This window comes from Delphinapterus leucas, chromosome 19 (assembly GCF_059928025.1).
Source record: "Delphinapterus leucas isolate spDelLeu-1000000601 "Yukka" chromosome 19, BTC_Dleu_Yukka2, whole genome shotgun sequence".
Classification (NCBI taxonomy): Eukaryota; Metazoa; Chordata; class Mammalia; order Artiodactyla; family Monodontidae; genus Delphinapterus; species Delphinapterus leucas.
Window position 1 is genome coordinate 7,796,337 of NC_143147.1, and position 20,908 is coordinate 7,817,244.

The 20,908-nt window shown below is 59.9% G+C and overlaps 1 protein-coding gene and 1 pseudogene across 1 annotated transcript; one reads left to right on the forward strand and one right to left on the reverse strand.

Moving 5' to 3' along the window:
- Positions 1–368: 368 nt before the first annotated feature.
- GRAP (GRB2 related adaptor protein) lies at positions 369–19,662 on the reverse strand. Its single transcript, XM_022560803.3, has 5 exons — positions 19,372–19,662; positions 13,056–13,153; positions 8,820–8,942; positions 2,636–2,804; positions 369–673 (listed from the first exon to the last, which is right to left on the reverse strand). The coding sequence occupies exons 1-5, from the start codon at positions 19,447–19,449 to the stop codon at positions 488–490; spliced, it is 654 nt and encodes a 217-aa protein (XP_022416511.1). The 5' UTR covers positions 19,450–19,662; the 3' UTR covers positions 369–487.
- Positions 3,993–10,713, forward strand: LOC149744734 (uncharacterized; annotated as a pseudogene).
- Positions 19,663–20,908: the final 1,246 nt, after the last annotated feature.

Consider the following 20,908-nt stretch of genomic DNA (forward strand, 5'->3'; position numbering starts at 1 on the left):
CTGTCCAGCAACTCCAGGCATAGGTGTGCGGGGCCCTGGCCGCCTCCCCAGTAGCCAGCCTTTGGGGCTTTTGGATGGAGGGGATGGCAGGCCCAGCGGGTGCTCACCCACCCAGCCCGTGGTTCCTTGGCTTGAGCCCCCAGCAGGTGGAACCCAGGAGTCCTCAGCCCTCCCTGGGGGTGGTGCCATTGGTGTTTGGAGTGGGCGGGCCCTGCTGGCCACCCTGTGACGTCACACAGCTGATGGCCAATGGGAAGAGGCTGGCAGAGGCCCCGGAGCTCCCCTAGCCCAGGGGCCCTGAATGAGGCGGTCTTTCCGGGGCGCTGGGCCCGTCCCAGTTGACATGAAGCACAGGAGGCCGGCCGGACAGTCAGGAGGCCTATGTTGCAGTCCAAAGCCCTGGGCTGGGGGTGCCTGTGTCCTCTCTCTGGACCTCAGTGCCCGGTGGATGGCTGGTCCACTGGCTCTGCCCCTGGGCCCACTTGGGTCACAGGTGCACCGGCTGGACGTAGCTCCGCGGGAAAAAGCCGATGCGCCCGCAGAGACGGCCTCGCCACCAGCAGGGGTCAAGGCGCTCCAGGACCTCGATGATGTCACCGCGGCGGAAGCTGAGCTGGGAGGGGTCCTGGGCTGAGAAGTCAAACTGGGCCTGGGCAAAGCAGGCCCGGGGAGGCTGCGAGGAGAGGAAGCCGTCAGTGGGGCCCCTCAGGAGCCCCCGCCGGGCTGTCCCCACGGAGGCCCCAAGATAAGCGATTTCCCACAGGTGGAAAGGGGTCTTTCGGGCAGAACTGGGGTCAAACTCAGCTCTGTATCCAGCTCCAGACGATGGCCACCCCGCCCGTGGGCCTCCTGCTGCCCACCCCCTGCATGTCTGCGGCACAGACCCTGTGTCTACGCAGGGCACAGCCAGTGTCCTGGCGGCCCAGTAGGGACCACAGGGCCAGTGGTCAAGGAACCTGAGTCCTGGGCCTCAGCGTGGGACTTTGGTTAGGACCCTGCCCGTCTCGGGGTCTCTTCCCACGCTCTGTAGCAGCCGTGATAACTTTTGACCCCAGGCCCTAGAACCACAGGAACAGGCCTTATAAACATAAAGTGATATGTAGCTACGAGCAGTTCACTGCTGTTGCCCCTGGCCAGGCTTCGAGGGCAAGGATGTCACTTTACACTGCTTTCCTCTCTCAGGCCTGGTTCCAGTCCCATCTATGCCCCAAGGTGACCTTGGGTGAGTCCCTGCCTTCTGGGGGCCTTGGTTCCCTGCCTCCCCCTTCAGATGGCAGCTAGACGAGGGCCCCCTGCTGGCACATCACCATGAGGATCACAGCCAGTGCCCCGGCCCGGCCTGCCCACCAGGCTCTCTGCCCCAAGCCTGCGGAATCTTATCTGGCACAGGCCATAGCATCACGGACAGGCTAATTAGCGGTTCTCTGCCCAGGAAGGAAGAGGGGGCGTGGGTCCCAGGGGACTGAGCCAGCTCTGGAGTTGCCCTGCAGGGCCGGTGACCCCAGGGCCAGGCCAGAGCAAGGTGGTGGGTGTTGGGGAGCCCTCCGGCGGCCCCCAGCTCCATCCTGGCCCCTTCACACTTGCCAAGGGCAGAGCTGGCCCAGGCAGCGACGGGAGGGGATGGAGGTCTGAGAGGCAGGCCCAGCGGGGACTGGAGCGAAGAGCCCCCTGAGACTGAGCTTAGAGCTGGCCCGGCCCCCAGGGGCAGGCCGGGCAGAGCAGGCCGAGTGCGCTGACGGGACAGAGGGTGCGTGGCAGGGGCAGGGGTTCCTCCTGAGACACTGTTTACTCCCCGACATATCAGATCCCAGGGTTCACCCTACCGGACCGAGAGGAAACTGAGGCCCAGGTGAGGGATGAACTGGCCCTAAGGTCACACGTGGCGAGGCGGTGGAGTCTAGGAACAGGCAGGACCGGAGCCGTGACCCGGCAGCCCCTCCCCAGGCCTTGGCCACGGCCGTGCCCACCGTCCTCTGCAGAGCTCCAGTTCACTGGGCTGTCCAGGGTCCCGACCTCCAGCCCCAGGCCTTGCCGACACCCCTCCCAAGTAAAAGTGCACGTCGGGGCTAATAAGCCCACTGGCTGGTGCCGTCATCCTAATGAGCGTGAGAGCTGGTCCCCGGGGCCCCTGGACAAAGAGCCGGCTGGCAAATCGCTGTTATTATGAGGACCGGGGCGGCCGGGCCCCGCTCCGCCCGGCCAGGACCTTGCCCACGAGTGCTCACACTGCCCCGCGCCCTACAGAGCAGAAGCCAGCACGGACCCCACCCGGCAGGTGGCCTTGGGCAGTCACATCGCTCCCTGAACCTCAGTGTCCTACCTGTAGGTGGGGCCAGGAGGCTCCCAGGAGGCTCAGCCGGTGTCAGTACCTTCACTCAGTCAACAGACAACCACTGAGCACCTACTGGGCGCCACGCACCGCTCCTGGCTGAGAGCCAGCAGGCTCAGTTTACCCGGGGAGTTTCCACCTGCCCCTTCCCTTCCTTCCCCGCCTCCCCTTTCCCAGCCCTGCTTGTCTCCCTGCAGTGCCCGGGCAGAATTTTAGAAGCAGGGCTGGACCCACCTCCTGCCACGTGGGAAGGGGGGTCGGGGCCCTGCGGAGAGGCCCCCTCGCCCGCCCGCCGCACTCGCCCACCTTGGCCAGGGGCTCCTCATCCCGCAGGAAGACCTGCCGCTTCTTGGCGATGGTTCTGGTCCGGTAGAAGGCGACCAGCTCATTCAGAGAGTTGAACTTCTCCTCCCACAGGTAGTACTTCCCCGAGGCCTCACGCAGCACCTTGAAATGCTGCACCTGGTCCCCGTAGCTAGGGGAGAGGACACAGACCACCTCAGAGGGGCCCACGGCGGCTGGGGCCCTCCCCCCGTCCCTGCCCCCCGCAACCAGGCCTTTTTCTCTCCAGGTGAGGCTTGGAGTCAGGAGGAGAGGAGCGGGGGGAGGGGGTCCCAGGCCCCATTGACCGGCTCCGTGAAAGACACGGTGAGTCCCCGCCGGGCAGTGGAGTGTGGAGTAAAGGATGTAGGCCTTGGACCAGGCCACTTTCTTGCTGTGTGACCTAAAGCAAATCACTTAACTTCTCTGAACCTCGGTTTCCTCGTAATACCTCCCTTCTGGGGAAGTGCTCGTGTACTGGCAACATTAAATGGTTCTCTGAGAGAGGTGGTCAGCCAGCATCTCTTCTCTCCAACGTCCCCCAGCCTCAACACTCCTCTCCCTCCCCCACCTCGTCCCCTCCCAGCCCTTACAGTCCCTTGAGGGGTGAGTCCTAAGACCATCCTGCCACCGGTGTGAGAGGAGCTCAGGCCTGTGGGATGCTTCCTGTCCTTCCCTGGCCCACATTCTCTCCCCACCTCAAGAACCTTCTATGGCTCCCCATTGCCCTCAGGGCAAAATCTTAACACCTCAGTCTCAAGTTCTGGCTCTGATGACACGTCCAGCCTCGTTTCCTTCAAATACTCTCTGATGCCTCCTCTCCCAGCCTTGCAACCCACCACCACCAAGTGCCTTCCAGCCCAGCAGAGGGGATAGCCTGTGTCTCCCAGACTGGCCAGCAGGGCAGAGGGACCTGCCTGGAACACGCAGCATGTTCTAGACCAGGACGGGCTGTGCAGGCTTGGGGCAGCCTGAGTTCCTGCAGGCCCACAGTCCAAGTGTTTCTAGGGCGTGGACAGGAGTATGGTGTCCATCCCCCCAGTTGCCCATCCCTGCCTGTGGCTTACTCCCTCCACCTATCAGCCCTGGGGCTGGTGTGCTGCCTTGTTAAAGGTTAAGATGCAAGATTTAAGATAGAGATTTATTCCAGGTAAATACCTTCTGTTCTGTGTGTGTGTCTGGGGTGGGAGGAGGGGGGAATCCTCCCACCCTGCCCAAGTCAAGGATCCAAACCACACAGAACCTCTCTCTCCACTTTCAAGCATGCCTCCAGGCTTGAAAAATACACTATTTCTTCCAAACTTGAATCAAACTCCTACTCATGCTTCAAGGCCCGCATAAAATGGCCCAACCTCTGCAAGCTGCCTCAGGTGCCCTCAGTCAGAGTCCGGGGACTCCTTGGGTTCCTCGGCCCCTTGTACAGCCTGCCTGTAACCCGCTGCTCACAGACACCCAGAGGCAGGGAGGCGGGAGGCGGACCAGCTCTAGCCCAGTCTGGAGAGGCTGGGCTCAGGGGCGAAGCAGCATGGCCCAAGGGGTCAGTGCTCATGGGCTGCACTGTTCCTGGACCCTCCCCTCCCGGCTCTGAGCTGCGGTCCCAGCCCCTCTAACACGTGTCCACTCTCAGGGCAGCAAGCTCCCTGCACAGAACTGAGGCCAGAGAAGGCCTGAGACTCTGTGACCAGACACAGCCATCATCCCCAGCCTGAGACAAAGCCGCTCGTGTGCCGTCAGCGAGCATTGTTCCCAGATGGCTAAGCCGCCACTCTGTCAGCTGTGGGATGTGCGTGTCCACGTCCCGGGATGGGAGGAGGATGGCCAGGCAGGCAGGTGCCTCCCGCCCCATCTGGCCTGCTGCAGCCTCGGCCCTGGGGGCCGCCCCCGAGCCTGGGACTCCCCTAGTGTCCTGTTCTGGCGGGCTCAGGGTTCTTCCGGTCCCTGGACCGTATTCTGGGAGGCAGAAGGCCCTGACTCCGTGCCGGCCCCGAGAAGGAGCCCAGGGTGCGGGCGGCCCCCGTCCTCTGGGTAAGAGGCGGACGAGAGTGTGGGAGGTTTGAAAAGATCTCAGCCCCAAATGAGCACAACCCTGAACACTTTGGTGTTTGAAGTTTATCTTCAAAAGCTTATCTTACCCAGAGGGTCACCCAGAACGGAGCATTCCCTGATCACACCCAGGTCAGGGGGCGAGACCTGGGAAGGGGGCAAGGGACCCAGGAGTTCTAGAACCTTGCAACCTGACAATCGGCAGATTCTCAAACCTGGGATGCTCTCGTGGTCCAGCCCCCCAGCCTGTGCGTGGCTCGTGGTGGGAGAGCGGGGCCCAGCTGCGCTGCCGCATCTGTGAGCGGGTGTGGCCGTCCTGCTGCCCCAGCCCCTGGCCTGACCAGTGACCCGCCTCCATGTGACAGGCCCGAGGACCCAGCACTTGGGCAGTCTCTCCCTCTCCCAGCTAGCCTGTCTCCCGCCTCCCCAGGCCCGAGTCTGAGTCCAGATGGCCCCTGAGCAAGGAGGATGGCCCTGCGGGGTGAGCCCTCCTGAGCTGGAGGGAAGGGCAGACCCGGGTCACGGGGCGGTGGGCTGGCCCGGGCGCGGCCAGAAGAGGGGGCACCTGGAGCTGGTGCACCACAGTGGGCAGAGCCTGGGGTGTGTGCATGTGTCTCTCCCTGCTCTGTGGGAGGGGCCAGACGTGTACATCCCTGTCTGAGCCGCCATGGGTGTGTTTGTCTCTGTGTGTGACCCCCATGCTCACCTACCCAGGGGGCTGGGGGCTGGGCCTGGCCCCTGGGCTGTCGGAAGACCCCAAGGATGAACTCAGGCCCGATGCTAGCAGCCACCGGTCCTGCCCAGCAGGTTCCTCCGGCTTGGCGGCGGCGGCAGCAGAGTGAGAGTCGCAGCGGCAGCCCAGGGAGGGCAAACAAGGCTGGGGTAAGGTCAGGAGCCCCAGCACCGCACCCCCACCCCCAGTCAGGGCCCGTGGATCCCCGGGGTGGAGGCCAGGGTGCTAACTGCCCGCTAGGTGATCTCCGTTAGGCATGGCCCTTCTCTAGACTCAGTTTTTTCCCGTCTGTGAAAATGGAGGGGGTGGATTCCTCTCCAGCAGCCAACGTGAGATAGAATCAAACTGACCTTGGGACTGCCGGTGGAGACAGGCTCCCCCTGGGTCTTTAGGTCTCAGGGAAGAAGAGTGGAACGGTAGACCTGGTCTTTCAGGTCACAGAGGGTCAGTGGGCTCTAGCTCCACTGTTTTCTGGCTGTGTGGCCTTGGGCAAGTTACTGCACGTCTCTGAGCTTTTGTTTCCTTACCTGCACACTGGGCTTCCAGGGTCACTTCCTCCCTGTCTTTGAGGGCATAAAATTGTGCCCCCCCATTCTTTCCTCCTTCATTTTCCCAAGAGCCTTTATCATCTTCAAAGATTTTATGTATTTTACTAATCATTTAGAAAATTATATATATATATATATACATATATGCATACATACATACATACATGTATAAAATTGTCAGTCACCCCAGTGGAACGTGAGTGCCTAAAGGACAGGGAGCTTCGTCCGATTTGTTGGTGGTTGAATCCCCAGCACCAGGCACAGGGCCTGGCGCACAGTAGGGGCTCAGCGACCAGGGCAGCAGAGCAAACACATCATTGACTCCAGGGCACCCCTGGCCTGAAAAGAAGTAAAACATCTCACTTGGGAGCAAACCATCATTTCTGACACAGAAGCCCACAGCAGCCTGGATCAGAGTGTGGGGCAAAAGTAACACAGCCCAGGCAGTGCGCCCCTGCCCCGGCCCGCTGGCCACCAGCTCAGACGTGCTCCCAGAGGTGGAGGGGGCAGCCCCCTGGAAACTCGTAAAGGGCAGCCAGCCGTGGCCACCATCACTCCGTGAGGCAGAACAAGTCCCGTGAACCCCACCTCTGACAGCTTTATGAGGCTCGGCATGTGCGTGCAGGAGGCGCCACGCCTACGCGGTCAGAGTCCCCAGGAGCGCAGCCAGCGAGGGCGGAAATGCTCTCACACACGGATCTGCGTGACCGTCGCCCAGAAGGGTGGCCATCGGGTCACTGGGCTTCATGATGTCCAGGGTTGCTATCTCCACGTTGCAGAAGAGGACGTTACAGCTGACGCGGACGGGATCTGCTGAGGTTACGCAGCAGGTCCGGGGCAAGGCCAGGACGAGAAGCGGGCTCCCCGCCCCCACGCGGCCACTGGCCCGTTGCTAAGCCCGGGACCCTGGGGCGTGGGCCAGCAGGCGCGGTGCGGCCCTGGGAGGGTCACCATGATGATGAGTACGTAGCTGGCATTTGGGGAGGACTCGCCGTGTGCCAGCGTCACGCTAAGAACCTTACACTGATGTTCATTTTACAGGCGAGGAAACAGGCCGGGGTACCTTGCCCAGGGTTATACAGGAGAAGTACCAGAGCTGAGATTCTTGCTCAGAATCCCCCCTCCTAGCTGCCTTGAGTCTGTTCCCTGCTCTGATCCCTGCCCAGTGGCCCTCCAAGGGCCCTGAAAGGCCCCCCCGTGAGAGACGATGGACCAGAGTCGGGGCGGGACCCGGTCCCGGCCCCGGGGGACGAAACCGAGGCTGGAGGGCGCCACCTGGTGGTCCTGTGAGCACACCACAGCCCTGGGGCCCAAGGTTCCGGTTCTGAGCTGGGGGAGGGGGCTTGGCCAGGATGCCTGGGGTGTGGGGGGGATGGGGCATGTGCTGGGATTTCTCAGAGGGACACTCCCACACCCCCTTCCCAAGGTAGCATTGGTGCTGGCTCCGCAGAACTGCCTGTCTCCCCTCCTGGTCAGACAAATGCCTTGCTGTCCAAGCCCACCTCTCTCTGCCCCACCTCTGGGTCTTTGCACATGCTGTTCCCTGGGCCTGGCATCCCCTCTCCCCTCTTTGTGCCCCAAACTCCTACTCATGCTTCGGGGCCCAGCTCAGATGTCACCTCCTCCACCCTGTGGAGTGTCTGCTGCCACTGAACTTCCCTCAGTCGGGCGTCATGGAGACCCCGGGCCCCCGCTCCCTCGGGGACTCCTCCTCTGTCCTGCACACACACACACCCAAAGGTTGAGCCATCTGGGCTGACCCTCTGCAGGGCCCTGTTGCCCTGGGGTTTCCCATCGGGACCTGTCAGGCCCATCTCTCTGGCTGTGACCCCCCGTTGCTGGCTCTGCCCCACTCACCCCAGGCGCATTCCCACCCCAGGGTCTTTGCAATTTCTGTTCCCTCTGCCTGGAAGCCTCTCCTTCCGGATCCTCACTCCTGGGCCCCAGGCGGCCTCCACCGCCAGGTTCAGATCCCTGCCCACTGGCTCCTGCTATATTCATTTGTCTCCTTTTTTCATGTGTTCAGTCTGCCTCCCCCACTAAGACATAAACCCCAAAGGGCAGCAGCTTTGTTTTTTTTCACTGTCATTTCCCAAGTCCCTAGAACAGCCTGGCACGTGGCATGTAGCTCAGTGACAATTCCTTGAATTGCTGCACCTAGATCCTACTGTTCCAGGCGCTGGGAGTAGGAAGGACAGAGACCAGCTGGGGCCCTGACCCCTTTACCCCCGACCCCGGTTCCTGCCCCTTCCTTCCAGCCTGGATTCCTCCATTGCCCGATTGTGACCTTTGGGATTGGGTCCTGAGCTGCCCAGAGGCTGCCACCCTGCTTCCATGCCAGCCACTACTCTAATGGCTCTAAATAGAATGACTCATATATTCTTTGCAATAACCCATTTTACATGTGAGGAAACAGGCACAGAGAAGTTAAGGGACTTGCCCAAAGTCACACAGTCAGGAAATGGCAGAGCCAGAATCTGAACCCAAGCAGCCTGGCCCCAGGGTCCATCCTGTCCACTATGTAGCACACAGGGGAACCCTGTCTGGAGCACATCCTGGACACCTGCCCTGGGTGCCCTGCTGCTCTCCCACCCCCAGCCCCACCACATCAATCTCCCCTGGTGACTTGCTGCTGTAGAACAATGGCCAAGCCTTCAGCCCGGCGCTCGAGGCCTCACAGCCAGCCCAAGCCACGTGGAACCCTCCTGCTCCGGGCCACACCCTGGGGTCTGCATCATCCCCGACCCCCAGAGGGTCGCCTGCTTCCAGGCATTTGTCGTTCCCTCCACACCCTGCAGGCCTGTCCCTGGCCACCCTCCTCCACATACCCTGGGTCAGAACTCACTTCACAGAGACGGAGAACTCCCCTGGGGAGCTCTCACTCTCCCGGATCAGGAAGGCTCCCGGGTGATTCCGCTTCGTCAGAATTTCTTCTGCCAGCTGCCGGGAAATCCTGCCCGAGTACCACCTGCAGAGAGGGGGCAGGTGAGGGGGGGGGAGGCCAGGCTACCCTGCCCCTATGCCAGCCACCCAACACCGCCAGGTCCTCACAGCAGTCCCGAGACACAGGAAATACAACGGCACCGACTTTACCCAGGGAGGCCAAGGTCACGCGCTGTGAAAGGCAGGAGTTGGGCCCAGTCCCAGCATTCTGGCTCCTGAGCCCAAGCATTTCCCACCACACCAGGCAAACACACACCTCGGTGAACCCCAACCCAGCCAACCCCAGCTGGGCTTTTCCATTTCAGGTTCTTAAAAGTAAAAAAATATTTTAAAAGATGACCCCCCCCAAAAAAAATAGCAGCTTTGATCTGGTGAGGAAGGGTCTCTCCCTGTACCCATTTCACAGATGCACAGCCTGAGGCCACCTGGACTTTTTCTCACAGGTTCAAGTCCCTTTTCTTTCTGACCAGACAGAACTGGGTATACAGAAGGTGCCTTGTAAATGCCGAGGGTCTGGCAGGGCCTGGGGGTGAGAGGCTGGGATCCAGCTTCTCTTCCAGCCCTGCCCACTGTGCTCTTTGGGGCTCGCCCACCCTCGGAGGGTCCAGGTGGTCTCTGGCTGGCTTCTTGGCCCCTGGATTTGAGCCCAGTCCCTTAGTGGAGGAACTGAGGCCCAGAGCAGGTGGAGTCTCCCAGTGGGATCTTGGTGCCCTGAGGGCCACCGGAGCCTCCCTTCCCTGTACAATTGCCCTTCCCTCCTTCAACCGAGCTTCCTGAGTCTGAGCGTGGCCCCGGGCGGATGTGAGGCAGATCTTTTCCTGTTGTAGCAGGGTGTTGACAGCGAGCCCTCCAGGCCCAGCACAGAGGCTCAGGTGCACACAGACCGGGTCCTGCCGGGAACCCCACCCGCCAGCCACGTGTGAGCCCTTGCAGTTCCTCCGAGGGCTCTTTACTAACGTGATTGGCCTGTGTGCGGGGCAGGTTGGGCCCCCGGATGTTCTCAGGTGATGACAGGGGGGCAGGAGGACAAACACGAAGCTCGGGCGCCGGCTCCCTGGCTCTGGCCACAGGGAGAGCCCGTTGCCCAGGGCCGCCACCAGTGGCAGTGCCGCCAGCCCCCTCTCTGCCTGCTTTCCAGTCCGAAATAAAGTCCTGGTCCTGACGTGGTGTCTCAGAGCCCCCCACCCAGAAGTGAGGTTCTAGCCCATCGCGGGCCCCCAAAATGGGGGGACCCTAGGCTCATCTCTGGGCGGGTGGAGGGGAGGCGGTGGAGGTGGGGGCCAAAGGCGGGGCTCCAGGGAACCTCCAAGAGCTCGGCCTGGGTCTCTGGAGTCTGGGAGTCCCGGATGAGGCCTCCAAGCCAGAGGCTGAGCTCAGGGGGCCCCGGAAGGGCGCTCCTCTGGGGAGCCCCCAGCAGGCCCCAGGTGCAGTGCTGCCACAGGAGCAGGGGTCCAACAGGGCCCTGCGTGGGAATTTCCAAAGAACCCACAAAACTCCACAGGAGGCATCAGCGTGTGGGCGGCTGTCACCCTCAAAGGATTTTGCAACCGCAGCCTCGAGGAGGCCCGCCCTGCCCCGACCAGGTCCTTGGTGGCTCGGGGACAGGGTGCCGGAAAAGCAGCACTCCCGATGCCCCAGAGCACAGCTGGCTCCACGCGTGGACGCCTCGCTTAGTCCCCATTTTAATGATGTGGAAATTGAGGCCCAGGGAAGGGCAGGGATCCCCAAAAGTTGCTCCGCAATTCTCTGGCCTCCGACTCTCCCCCAGCCCACCCCCCTCCCCCAGCTGTTCTTAACAGTTCCTCCATCCCGTCCCAGTGAGCACAGCCGGGGCCCACAGCACTGGCGGCAGATCTCACTCTGCCTCTTGCCAGCTGTGTGACCCCGGACAAGCCACTCAACCTCTCTGTGCCACCACCTCCTTGCCCACAAGACCTTGACGAGAGCACCCAGCTCGCAGGGCCCTTGGGAGGAGGAGGGCGCTGCCGCCTGCAGGAGTTCACCGCTGCTGCTGTGAACTCCTCCCACGCGTCGCCCATTGGCCTGTCTGCGCCCCTCCCAGCAAATTCTACTCTACTTTCCAGGCCCAGCAGACCACGCCCTCCTCCAGGAAGCCGTCCTCCAGGAAGCCATCCTCCAGGAAGCCCTCCTCAACGCCCACCGGCCACGCGGCTGCGTCAGGTGCCTCGGTGACCCCTGCCCGTGAGGCTCACGGCCCCCCTCCGTGGGCTCCCTGGGCAGGCGGAGGTGATGGTGGAGCTCAGGGAAGGAGTGGCCTGGTGTAGACACGAGGCCCCCTGGGACCCCTGCCCTGCCCCCGCCCCACACCCTGGAGCCCAACGGGCTGAGTCAGGCACAGAGCTGGACTTTCCCCACTGCTATTTCGGGGCCAGGGCAGGGGCTGAGGTTAGCCAAGGATGCATCTGGGCACGGCTTCAGGCAGGTGAGCATGCGGCCTGACCCCCGTCCCTACTCTGTCCCAGACTCACGTGGCCAGAGCCAGCCCCAGGGAGCCCAGGGCCATCGGACACGGGAACCCTCCATGGCTCCCAGCTGCCCTGGTGGAGGCTTGCCTGAACCACCAGCATTGCCCCGACAGGCGTGGCCCCAAAACCTATCAGCTCTTCTTTCCTCCTGAGCAAACAGAAGCCTCTGCTTAGGCTTCTCAGCGGCCTCCTACCTCCCAACCTCCTGGCCTTCACCGCGTCACAGCCTCCCCCCGGAGGCTCCCGCTCCCCCCGTGTCCTCCGCTGGCCTGGCTCTGGCCGGGTTCTCGCTGTCTCTCTCCCTTTATGACAGAAAGCCTTTAAGGCTGGAGGACAGGCCCCTGCCCAAGGTCACACAGCCCAGAGGGACCCTGCGGGCCTGGAGCCCAGGCAGGGGACCTGGGTGGGTCGGGCCCTTGCCCAACACAGGAAGTCCGAGGTGGTGGCAGCTTTGGAAATAACTCGAAGACAGGTAAAGAGGAATGACCTCCAGGCCCCACCCTGGCCCTGCACCTCCCTCCCGTCCACCCCACAGCCACACACGGGCCCTGACCTGCCTTCACCTCTGCAGGAGTTCTACTCCCCACCCGGCTCAAATGCCTCCATGGCTCCCACCACCCTCCACCGGGCGTTTGAGGCCCTCCTGCTGGTCCCACTGCCAGGGGTTCTCGTTGTTCCCGCTCCCAGGAACGCCCTTCTCTTTTTCTCATTAGCTAACTCCTACACACATGCTTCAAAACCTCACTTGTTGCCACCTCTTCTGAGAAGCCCTCCCTGGTTAATTATCTGAATGCTGACCACCTTCCCTTGTCATAGTTTCTTTATGTCCTGTCTCTCCCACAGGACACAACTGCTCTGACCCCAGCATCTCATCACGTGTCCCCAGCATCACCCAGGTGAGTCCCCTCAGGCAGTGGCCGGTGTTTGGCGAATGACTGAACGAGCGACTGTGACTTGGGGCTACTTCAGCCACCACTCTGTGAATATCCATTTGGTTTTTCCCAGATTCTTGGCCACTTAGGCCTGTTCCGGGGCTGAGAACAGGGTTTTCAGCACTGGAAGCCTGACGGGGGCTTCCCTGGGACAGCTGGTCCCAAGCCCGAGGATACCTGGGCTCCTCGTGACTCCCTCTCCGCCGTGTCCCAGACTCTGCTCAGCCCATGTCAGCTCCCCTGCCCACAGGTCTGCCTTCTTCCTGCCCCTCCACGGCCCCTCACTCCCCACCCCGGCACAGGGCTGAGTCGGCCTCTTAGAGGAGCCTTGGCCCTCCTTGTGTTGCAGGTAGGGAAACTGAGGAACAGAGAGAGCAGGGGTCTGCCTGAGGCCACACAGCAGCCAGGGGCCCCACTGGCTGAGCGCCCAGGGCCCTGTCCTATCCAGGGCCCCTACCGGGATGCTCTCCAGTGTCCCAGGTCCTAGTGTCGTGGCCTGGGCTGGCCCCGACTGCCACCACTTGGGACAAGTCCTCACATCTCTGTCCTCCACCTCTGCTTGGGGAAGAGACGGGGGTCCCCAGACAGATGGCGGGAGGCCGGGCTGAGGACTTGCAGGCAGCTCAGCTCAGCCTCGGCCAGGCTGGGTGTGGACGTTTGGCTTCAGGGCCGGGGGTGAGGGGTGCCCTGAGGACATGCGGGGGGGGGGCTGCCACTCACGGGTGGGGCTTGACGTGGATGTAGTTCTTGGGGACGAACCCCTCTGCACCCCGGAGCTCGGCCTTGTACCAGTTCTGGTCGTCTTCCATGTTCAAAATCTGCGGGCGGGAGAGACACGGTCACCTGGTCACCTAGGAGGGACATCTGTCCCCTGCTGAAGGCCCACACCAGCCCTGGAGCCCACTTCCCGGAGGAGAGCGAGGTCGCAGGGTGACTCCACGGTCCAGGGGTCACAGAGGAGAATTTGGTTGGTGGCTTGAGCTTACGGGGGGAGCTGGAGCGCGACTCTCAGGTCGTGCCAGCCAGACCCCCGGGTGCTGGGGGACAGATCCGGGGCCCCTCAGTCCCTGAGCTGTGGCCCTGAGCATGGGGGGCCCACAGCAGTTGATACGAGGCACAGAGCCGGGGGTCGGGGGTAGGTCTGCGGAGGCCCCGCCGAGCGGTGGTCATGGGGGTCACTTGCATTTACAAGCTTCACGTCTGAGCTCAGGGCTGATGATCAGACGGGGGCTTCAGACACCGGGGAGCGAACGAGAGGCCTCTGCGCTGCGGCGGGGCCGAGGCCTGGCTGCTCGGGTCGCAGACACCCCCTCGCCTCGCAGGTGGGCCGAGGGGAACCGAAACCTGAGCGGGGTGGGGGGGCCGCTACGGGCGGGTGAGTGGGACGCTTGGGCTCCCTCCCCACTCCCTGGGCAGGCTCGCCATGTGTCACCCCTTCTCACACCAGCCCCCGAGGCCTCCTTCACCAAAGGCTACTTCACAGAGGAGGACACAGGCCCAGACGGGAGGGGAGCAGGGCCACACGGCAGGGGTCTTAGGACCGGCTCCCCCCCGCCCCGGTCTTCACCCTGTGCCTCCTCCCACATTGTCTCTGGACCCCAACCCGGGGGTCATCTCTCCCCTAAGTCCCAGAACAGGTCCCCACGTCAGGTCAACCCCAGTGGGGATAATTGGTTAAGACAAAAAATCAGACGCAGATCCGCAGCCCAAGCAGGGAGCATCATGGGAGCAAAGGCTGGACAGCAACTCAGGTGGTTTGGTTTTACCAAGAGGAGCTGAGATTTGCCCCCTGGGCCCAGGCCTGGCCCCTCCCTCGTCTGTCTGCCAGGTCCCTTGAGCCCCTCCTTCCTGCCCCCGCAGTCTGGGCCAGACCAGCATCCCCAGGGAAAGCCGGAAACAGGTGGCTGACTCAGGATAACTTTTGCTGAAAACTAAACAAAACAAAAAACTCCCCCAACTTAATGAGAAAATTAGGGCCTGCGGGTCACAGACTCGGTGAAGATTCTTGGGGGCCTCGGGCTCTAGACCACTCTGCCTGCCGCTGACTCTCTCCACAGCCCTGGCATCAGTTTCCACATCTGTAAAATGGGCACATCTACGGCCTACATGGCACATGGCAGTGTTTTGTGACCTGCAAAATCCTGTGTGGACATGTGGATGTGACGTATCTAATCTATCCCAGTTTTGTTTTGGTTTTGTTTTCCTGTCACCTCCACTCCAAGGAAAGACCCAGAAATGTTCTGATTGGTTGTATTAGCTGAATTCTTGCTGTTAACATTGTTCAAAGCCCCCAGACCCTCTGAGACATGGGAATTCCCGACCTTCCCTGGTGAAGCTCACACCTCGGCCTGCCCCTGCTTTGCCCCTGCAGTGCCCTTCTCCTGGGTGCGGTCTTGTGCCACCGTCCCCCGGCCAGTGCGGCCACGGAGCACCTCCTGCGTGCCAGGCGCTGTGCCCAGCCCTGTGATATAGCAGGAAGCAGGAGGTCACATTTTAGTGGGCAGAGGCAGACAAGAAACAGGAAGGACACAAGTAAACAAGGTAATTTAATGTTCTGCTCTGTGGTCTGAAAATATACGTCAGGATGACATAGAAGGAAGATACCTGGTTGGGGGCAGGGGGACTGTCAACAGGGGACAGGTGGGGGTGGGCAAGAAAGGCCTCTCTGAGGAGGTGGCACATGAGCTGAGGCCCAAATTACAGAAAGGAATGAGACATGAGAAGATGTGGGAAACAGTGTCCAAGGCAGGGGGAACAGCCAGTGCCAAGGCCCTAAGGTGGGAGCAAGCTCTGTCCTGGAACAGAAAGGAGGCCCCTGTGTCTGCCGTTGAGGCGGGCAGTGCTGTGAGTTGAATGGGGAGGGTGAGAGCTTGAAGGTCTTGTGCTCCAGGACTGGGGGGGACGAGGGGTCTGTGAAGAGCAGGCCCAGGTGAGCGGTGAACGGGGCCTGGACTGGGGCTGCTGAGACGTGGTCAGATCTGGGGTAGGTTTTGGCAGAGCGGCTGACAGGCGAGATACACGAGACGGAGAGGAAACAGCCGAGACAACCCCAGGCTGTGGGCCTGAGCGCGGGCAGGCGGTCGTGACCGTCAGCTGCTGTGCAACAGGTGCGAGAGGAGGTGGGGAAGCTCAGGGTGGCTGGGTCGGGCCTGAGGTGCACCGGCCACCACCGGGGAAATGCCAAGAGGCCGTGGGCTCCCCGAGTCTGGGTCCTGGGGGCCAGGCTGTGAGTGAAGAGGTGGAGGTGAAGCCACCACCCACATCTTTCCTCCAGTGGGGAGCAGCGGGGTCCTGTGCACCCAGAAACGCCTGCCCGTCGGCGAGGGGGGCTTTGTTCCAGGGAAGTGACATTTGGGGCCCCTTGTCCAGAGTGGGTCCACGTGCCACCGGGCTTTCGTCTAAGAGCAGAGCTCAGACTGGAAGAGTAGCATCGTTGCCGGCTCCCAGAGGCTGGGATCTGTGTGTCCGCCGGTCACTGCTGGGCTGGGACAGGCCTGGCCCACAGCCAGCGCGCAGGAAACATGCTCATGAAGGGACAGGTCGTGGAGCTCAGCCACCAGCCCCACCCGCTGTCCCCGGCCCGGGGGAGGGAGAGGGGACACAGGGTGACATCACAGCCACGTTTTTATGGTTACAGAAATGAGACCCTGGACTAGCGTGGGATGGGTGAGGCACTTTGGGTACAAACTTTAAGGGAGCTCCAAAAAAGTCAGGAATCAAGATAAAGAATATTTTAAAGGAATATGTTAAAAAATCAAAATTTCTGAATATGGTCATTAGCTAATAATAATGTATCCATATTGCTCCATTAATGTAACAAATGTACCAGGTTAATAATATAAAATGTTACCAAGGGTGTGCGAGTGTGTGTGGGCGGTGGGAAGGGGCGGCAGGGTGTCAGATTGGAATTCCTCTGTACCATCTTCTCGATTTTTCTGTACATTTCAAACTGTTTTAAAAAGAGTCTATTTAGGGACTTCCCTGGTGGCACAGTGGTTAAGAATACGCCTACCAATGCAGGGGACACGGGTTTGAGCCCTGGTCTGGGAAGATCCCACATGCCGTGGAGCAACTAAGCCCGTGTGCCACAACTACTGAGCCTGGGCTGTAGAGCCCACGTGCCACAACTACTGAAGCCCGCGCACCTACAGCCCGTCCTCCGCAACAAGAGAAGCCACCGCAATGAGAAGCCCGCGCACTGCGATGAAGAGTAGCCCCCACTCGCCGCAACTAGAGAAAGCCTGCGTGCAGCAACGAAGACCCAACGGAACCAAAAATTAATTAATTAATTTTTAAAAATAGGCTATTTAAAATTTAGTGCAAAAAACTCCATCAAACTCTTAAATCAGGGACTTCCCACGGGGTCCAGTCGTTAGGACTCCAAGCTTCCACTGCAGAGGGCATGGGTTCAATACCTGGCTGGGGAACTAAGATCCTGCATACCGTGCAGCATGGCCAAAAATTTTTAATATTTTTTTTAAATTAAAAGAAAAATTTTAAATCAAGGCAGGCTTTGACCCGGCACCTGTACAGCTGTGAGAGGAAGGACCCCAACTCCACGTCTGGCCCTGGAAGGATCACTTGCTCATCTCTGTCCTGTGAGGAGAGGCAGACGTATGAACAAGGAAGCGTGATTTGCTCACAGCATGCCTCCCAGGAGTGACCACCAGCTCCTCAAGACATTATTTCTGGTGTTTTTTTCTAGGCACAAAGCCAACACATGAATGTCAGTTTCCCATCCCTAAAACTAATATCTATCGATTATTATTGATTATCTCTGTGCATGTTCCTTTGCATTCTGCTTTTTTGCCACTTAACGTTGCTTCACGAGCATTTTTACGTCGTTAAACGCCCCCCTCCCCAAAGAGCATTCTTAGAGGGTGTGTGATATTTTGTGCCACCCCTGGGCAGGTAGCTAGGGTGAGTCCACACTGCAAACTCACCCACGCCCCACAGCCCCACTTGCTGCATTCTCTCCATCCACTCTCCTCCCCCAGCTCTTTGCATGGCTGTGTCCTGCTCATCCTTCAGCTCTCAGCTCAGGTGTCATCTCTTTTGAGAGACTGCCCTGACCACCACCAACAACAACCCCCGCCCCCCCCCCCCCGCCATCTAAAGCTGTCCCTCTGCCCCTCCCTCCCACCCACCCTCTCCATTCCATCTCCCCAGGTGATTTATTCCACCCATTTGTCACCTCCTGACAGCACGCACCCTCTGGAAGGTCCGCTCCGGGAGGGCAGGGACTGGGCTTCGTCCACTGCTGTGTCCTCAGCACTTAGGACAATGCCTGGTGCTGAGCAGGTACTCGAGGGCTTGACAAGGGTTTGTTGAATGAAGGAAGGAAAAAGCAGCCCCTCCGGTGGCCTGTCATTCCTTGAAAGGTCCCCTCCTGGGTCTCCACGGACACTAGGAGCAAATCCTATTGGGGTCTTAGCCAGGGTCTCGGCTAACATCTCCTTCCTTCTTTCCTTCATTCCTTCGACACCCCCGTGTCTTGCTGAGGGCCTGCCCTGTGCCAGGCACTGTTTTATGTCCCTGCCCTCAGGAGGCTCGGTTAGAAGCAAACAGCAGGAGTCGGCCAACGCTCTATCAAAGCTTAGTGGGAAACTTGGCCAATCTTGGGTGGGCAGGGGTGAGCACAGGCGTCCAGGAGGGAAGCGGGGGTGTCACCGTCTTTACAACACTTGCCTTGGGGGACCCCACGGATCTACTCCCTCCACCCTGGTTCATCCCTCTGAACCTCAGGTAGAACCCACCGGTCATCCCATTCCAAGCTCCCCACTGTTCCACTGCCTCTCAAGCCCCAAAGTCTGGAACTAGAGACTCCAAACTGCTCTTGGATAGGCAAACGAGGCCTCTGAAACAGACCTGGATCTCAAGAGTCTCGTGCCCTGGCTAGGTGGTGCTGGTGTCAAGCCTGCCCCATCCCCAGCTGGCCACACGTCCACAGGTCCCCCCACCAGCCACTCGGGGGGCCCAGGGCTGGCATCCCAGCACAGAGAAAGGGGGACATCCTCAAAAAGATGCGGTTCTTCTTGGAACCATCCACCTCCTGACCTAGCCCAGCTGTTCAGTGTCACGGGGTTCCGAATGCAGGTTCCAGAGTCAAAGGACAGGGGTTCACCTCTGACCCCACACCAGGCAAGCTGTGGCGCCTGCCTGTGCCTCATTTAATCACCTGTGAAATGGGGCCTCAGCAGCTTAAATGGGTGTTGATGCACACCGCTGAGCTCGGACCTGGGGCTCTGTACGGGGTCAGCACACGGAGGCCCTGTCCCTTCCTGGGCCCCGGCTCAGACTGGAAGCCTCATGCCCACCGTGCCGGTGCAGAGACCGAGGCCCAGGGAAGGGCAGGGGCTTCCTGAGCGTGACTTGGTGGCAGCTCCAGCGCCCGACTTGTGGCACGGCCCCTCCCAAATCAGGGCCCTGAGCTCTGCTTCCAGATGCAGACTTGAAAGCAGGGACATTTCCTAAGAGACAGAGCCCGGGAGCCCATCTGCCTGGGTCGCCCTGGAAGGCGTGTGTTCCTCCAGAGGCCACACAAGGGACCTGAGCGGTGTTGAGGCTTATCTTCCCCTTTCTCACCTGCAGGGAAGCTCGTCTGGACCCCTAATCATAGTTGTTTTAGCCCCGATAGGTTAGTGTGTGTACTTCATTCCCAAGACCCTCTCTCTGTCCCTCTGCATCCGTCTCTGCCTCTTCCTCTCTCTCTCTGTCCCCAGCTGTCTTTTCAAATTCTTTCTTGGGAAACGGTGTTGACTCAACCCCTGCCAGGCTCTAGGCTGATGTCTCCTTGAACCCTCACAACGGCCCCCAAAGGAGGGATCACTAGCTATCTCCCCATTTCTCAGATGGGGAAACTGAGGCTCAGAGGGTAGAGGTGGATTGTCCGGAGTCACAGACTTGATAACTGGAGAAGCCGGGCCCGTCTTCCTCCAGAGACTGGACTCTGTTTGGGGGGCTGTCCGGGCCCTGGTTTTAAGCACCCCCCCCCCATCCCATGCGAGGCCAGCTGAGCCGGCTCTGGCCACCCTACCTTGAGTGTGTCCCCCTTGTTGAAGGCCAGCTCATCGCTCTCTGTGGCCTGGAAGCTGTACAGAGCCACGGACTCCATGCCGCCGTCCCCGAGCCCCGGCAGCCGGGCTCTGAGCAGGGCCAGTAGCTTCCTGCTTCCTCTGCAGTCGAGGACCGTCTTCCTTTGTTTTGAGAGCGTGTTTGTGCTTTTGAAGCTGAGACCGAGACTTCCCCTGACAGGAGAAACAGGAAGCAGAGATGTCCCAGAACAGGGCGTGTGAGCCGCAGGCCCACCTCAGACCCCAGGGAGTCCCCGGGCAGCCCTGGGAGTGGGTCCTCCTCCTGCACCCACATTACAGATGATAAAAACTGAGGACCCAGAGCAGAAACGCTGCAAAGCCATCCCCAGCTCAGACACTGTGTCTTGCGGTCCCAGCCACGCCCCCTCATTTGCCGATGTCCCCTCCACAGTTTCTAAGCTCCGATGCCTCCTGTGACTTCCCACTGCCTGCTGCATCAACCCCACGCTCCTTGCCTGACAACCAGGGCCCTTCCAAGCCGCTGCCCCCACCCCCAGTTCTCCAGACTCATCCTTTGTTACTCCCCTACTGTCTGAACAAACACGGGCTCCAGCCATGGCTGAGGGACACCCCACATGTCCATTTCGTCCTCCAGCCTTTCCACATGCAAGGCCCTCTGCCTGGTGCTCTCTTCCCCTTTCACTTCCCAGGAGACTCCTATTCATCCATCAAAGCCCAGTTCAGAAGATGCCTCTTCTGATTTAAACACCGGGCACCTTCAGCGGGATGGCAATCCTAAGGTCAACAAGGACTGAAGATAATCTTGACCTTTGCTTAGGTTTTCTATGGGCAGTGGAATCAGTGTGGTAATTCTGGGACAAGTGTGTGAGTATCGTGGGAAACCCCATAAACGACTAAATACAGCAAAGCTGTTTGGAACCAGGGTTCTCTCCAGGGAAGGAGGGAGACCTGGACCTGGAAGGGGAAGGCGAGGAAGAGCCCTGTGTTGTTGGACGAGAATTGGATGAATCAGCGTGAAGTCAGATTGGGTTTTTTCTGTAAAAAAAAAGAGCTTTTCTTCCTTCATTTATATCAATAGGGTTACATCATGCTTTCAGATTTTAGTCAATGGATTATGCTCTATTACTATTATTATTTAATTTTGATGCTTACATTGTCCCAGATTTGGCCAGTGGGACCCCCCTTCGAGATGTCCCCTTGTCCTTTTGACACATCCCCACCATTCTCTGAGCTCTTCCCATCTCTCTGACGGTAGGTTCACGCTCTTCCAGGACTTCTGCCCCAGCCCTGGAACCAAGCATCTCTGAGGGGTGGAAGATGGTATTTTCAGTGGAGGATGGTGTTTAGAACCCAGGATTTAGCTGGTGTTGGGTGTGCTTATCGGTACGGAGGTGTCATTGTTTCCAGGCCCTCTCCGCAGACAGAGGCAGGAAAAAATAAAATAAAATAAAATAATATATATATACACAGATTCATTTTATATATATACACAAATTCATTTTATATATGTATATATAT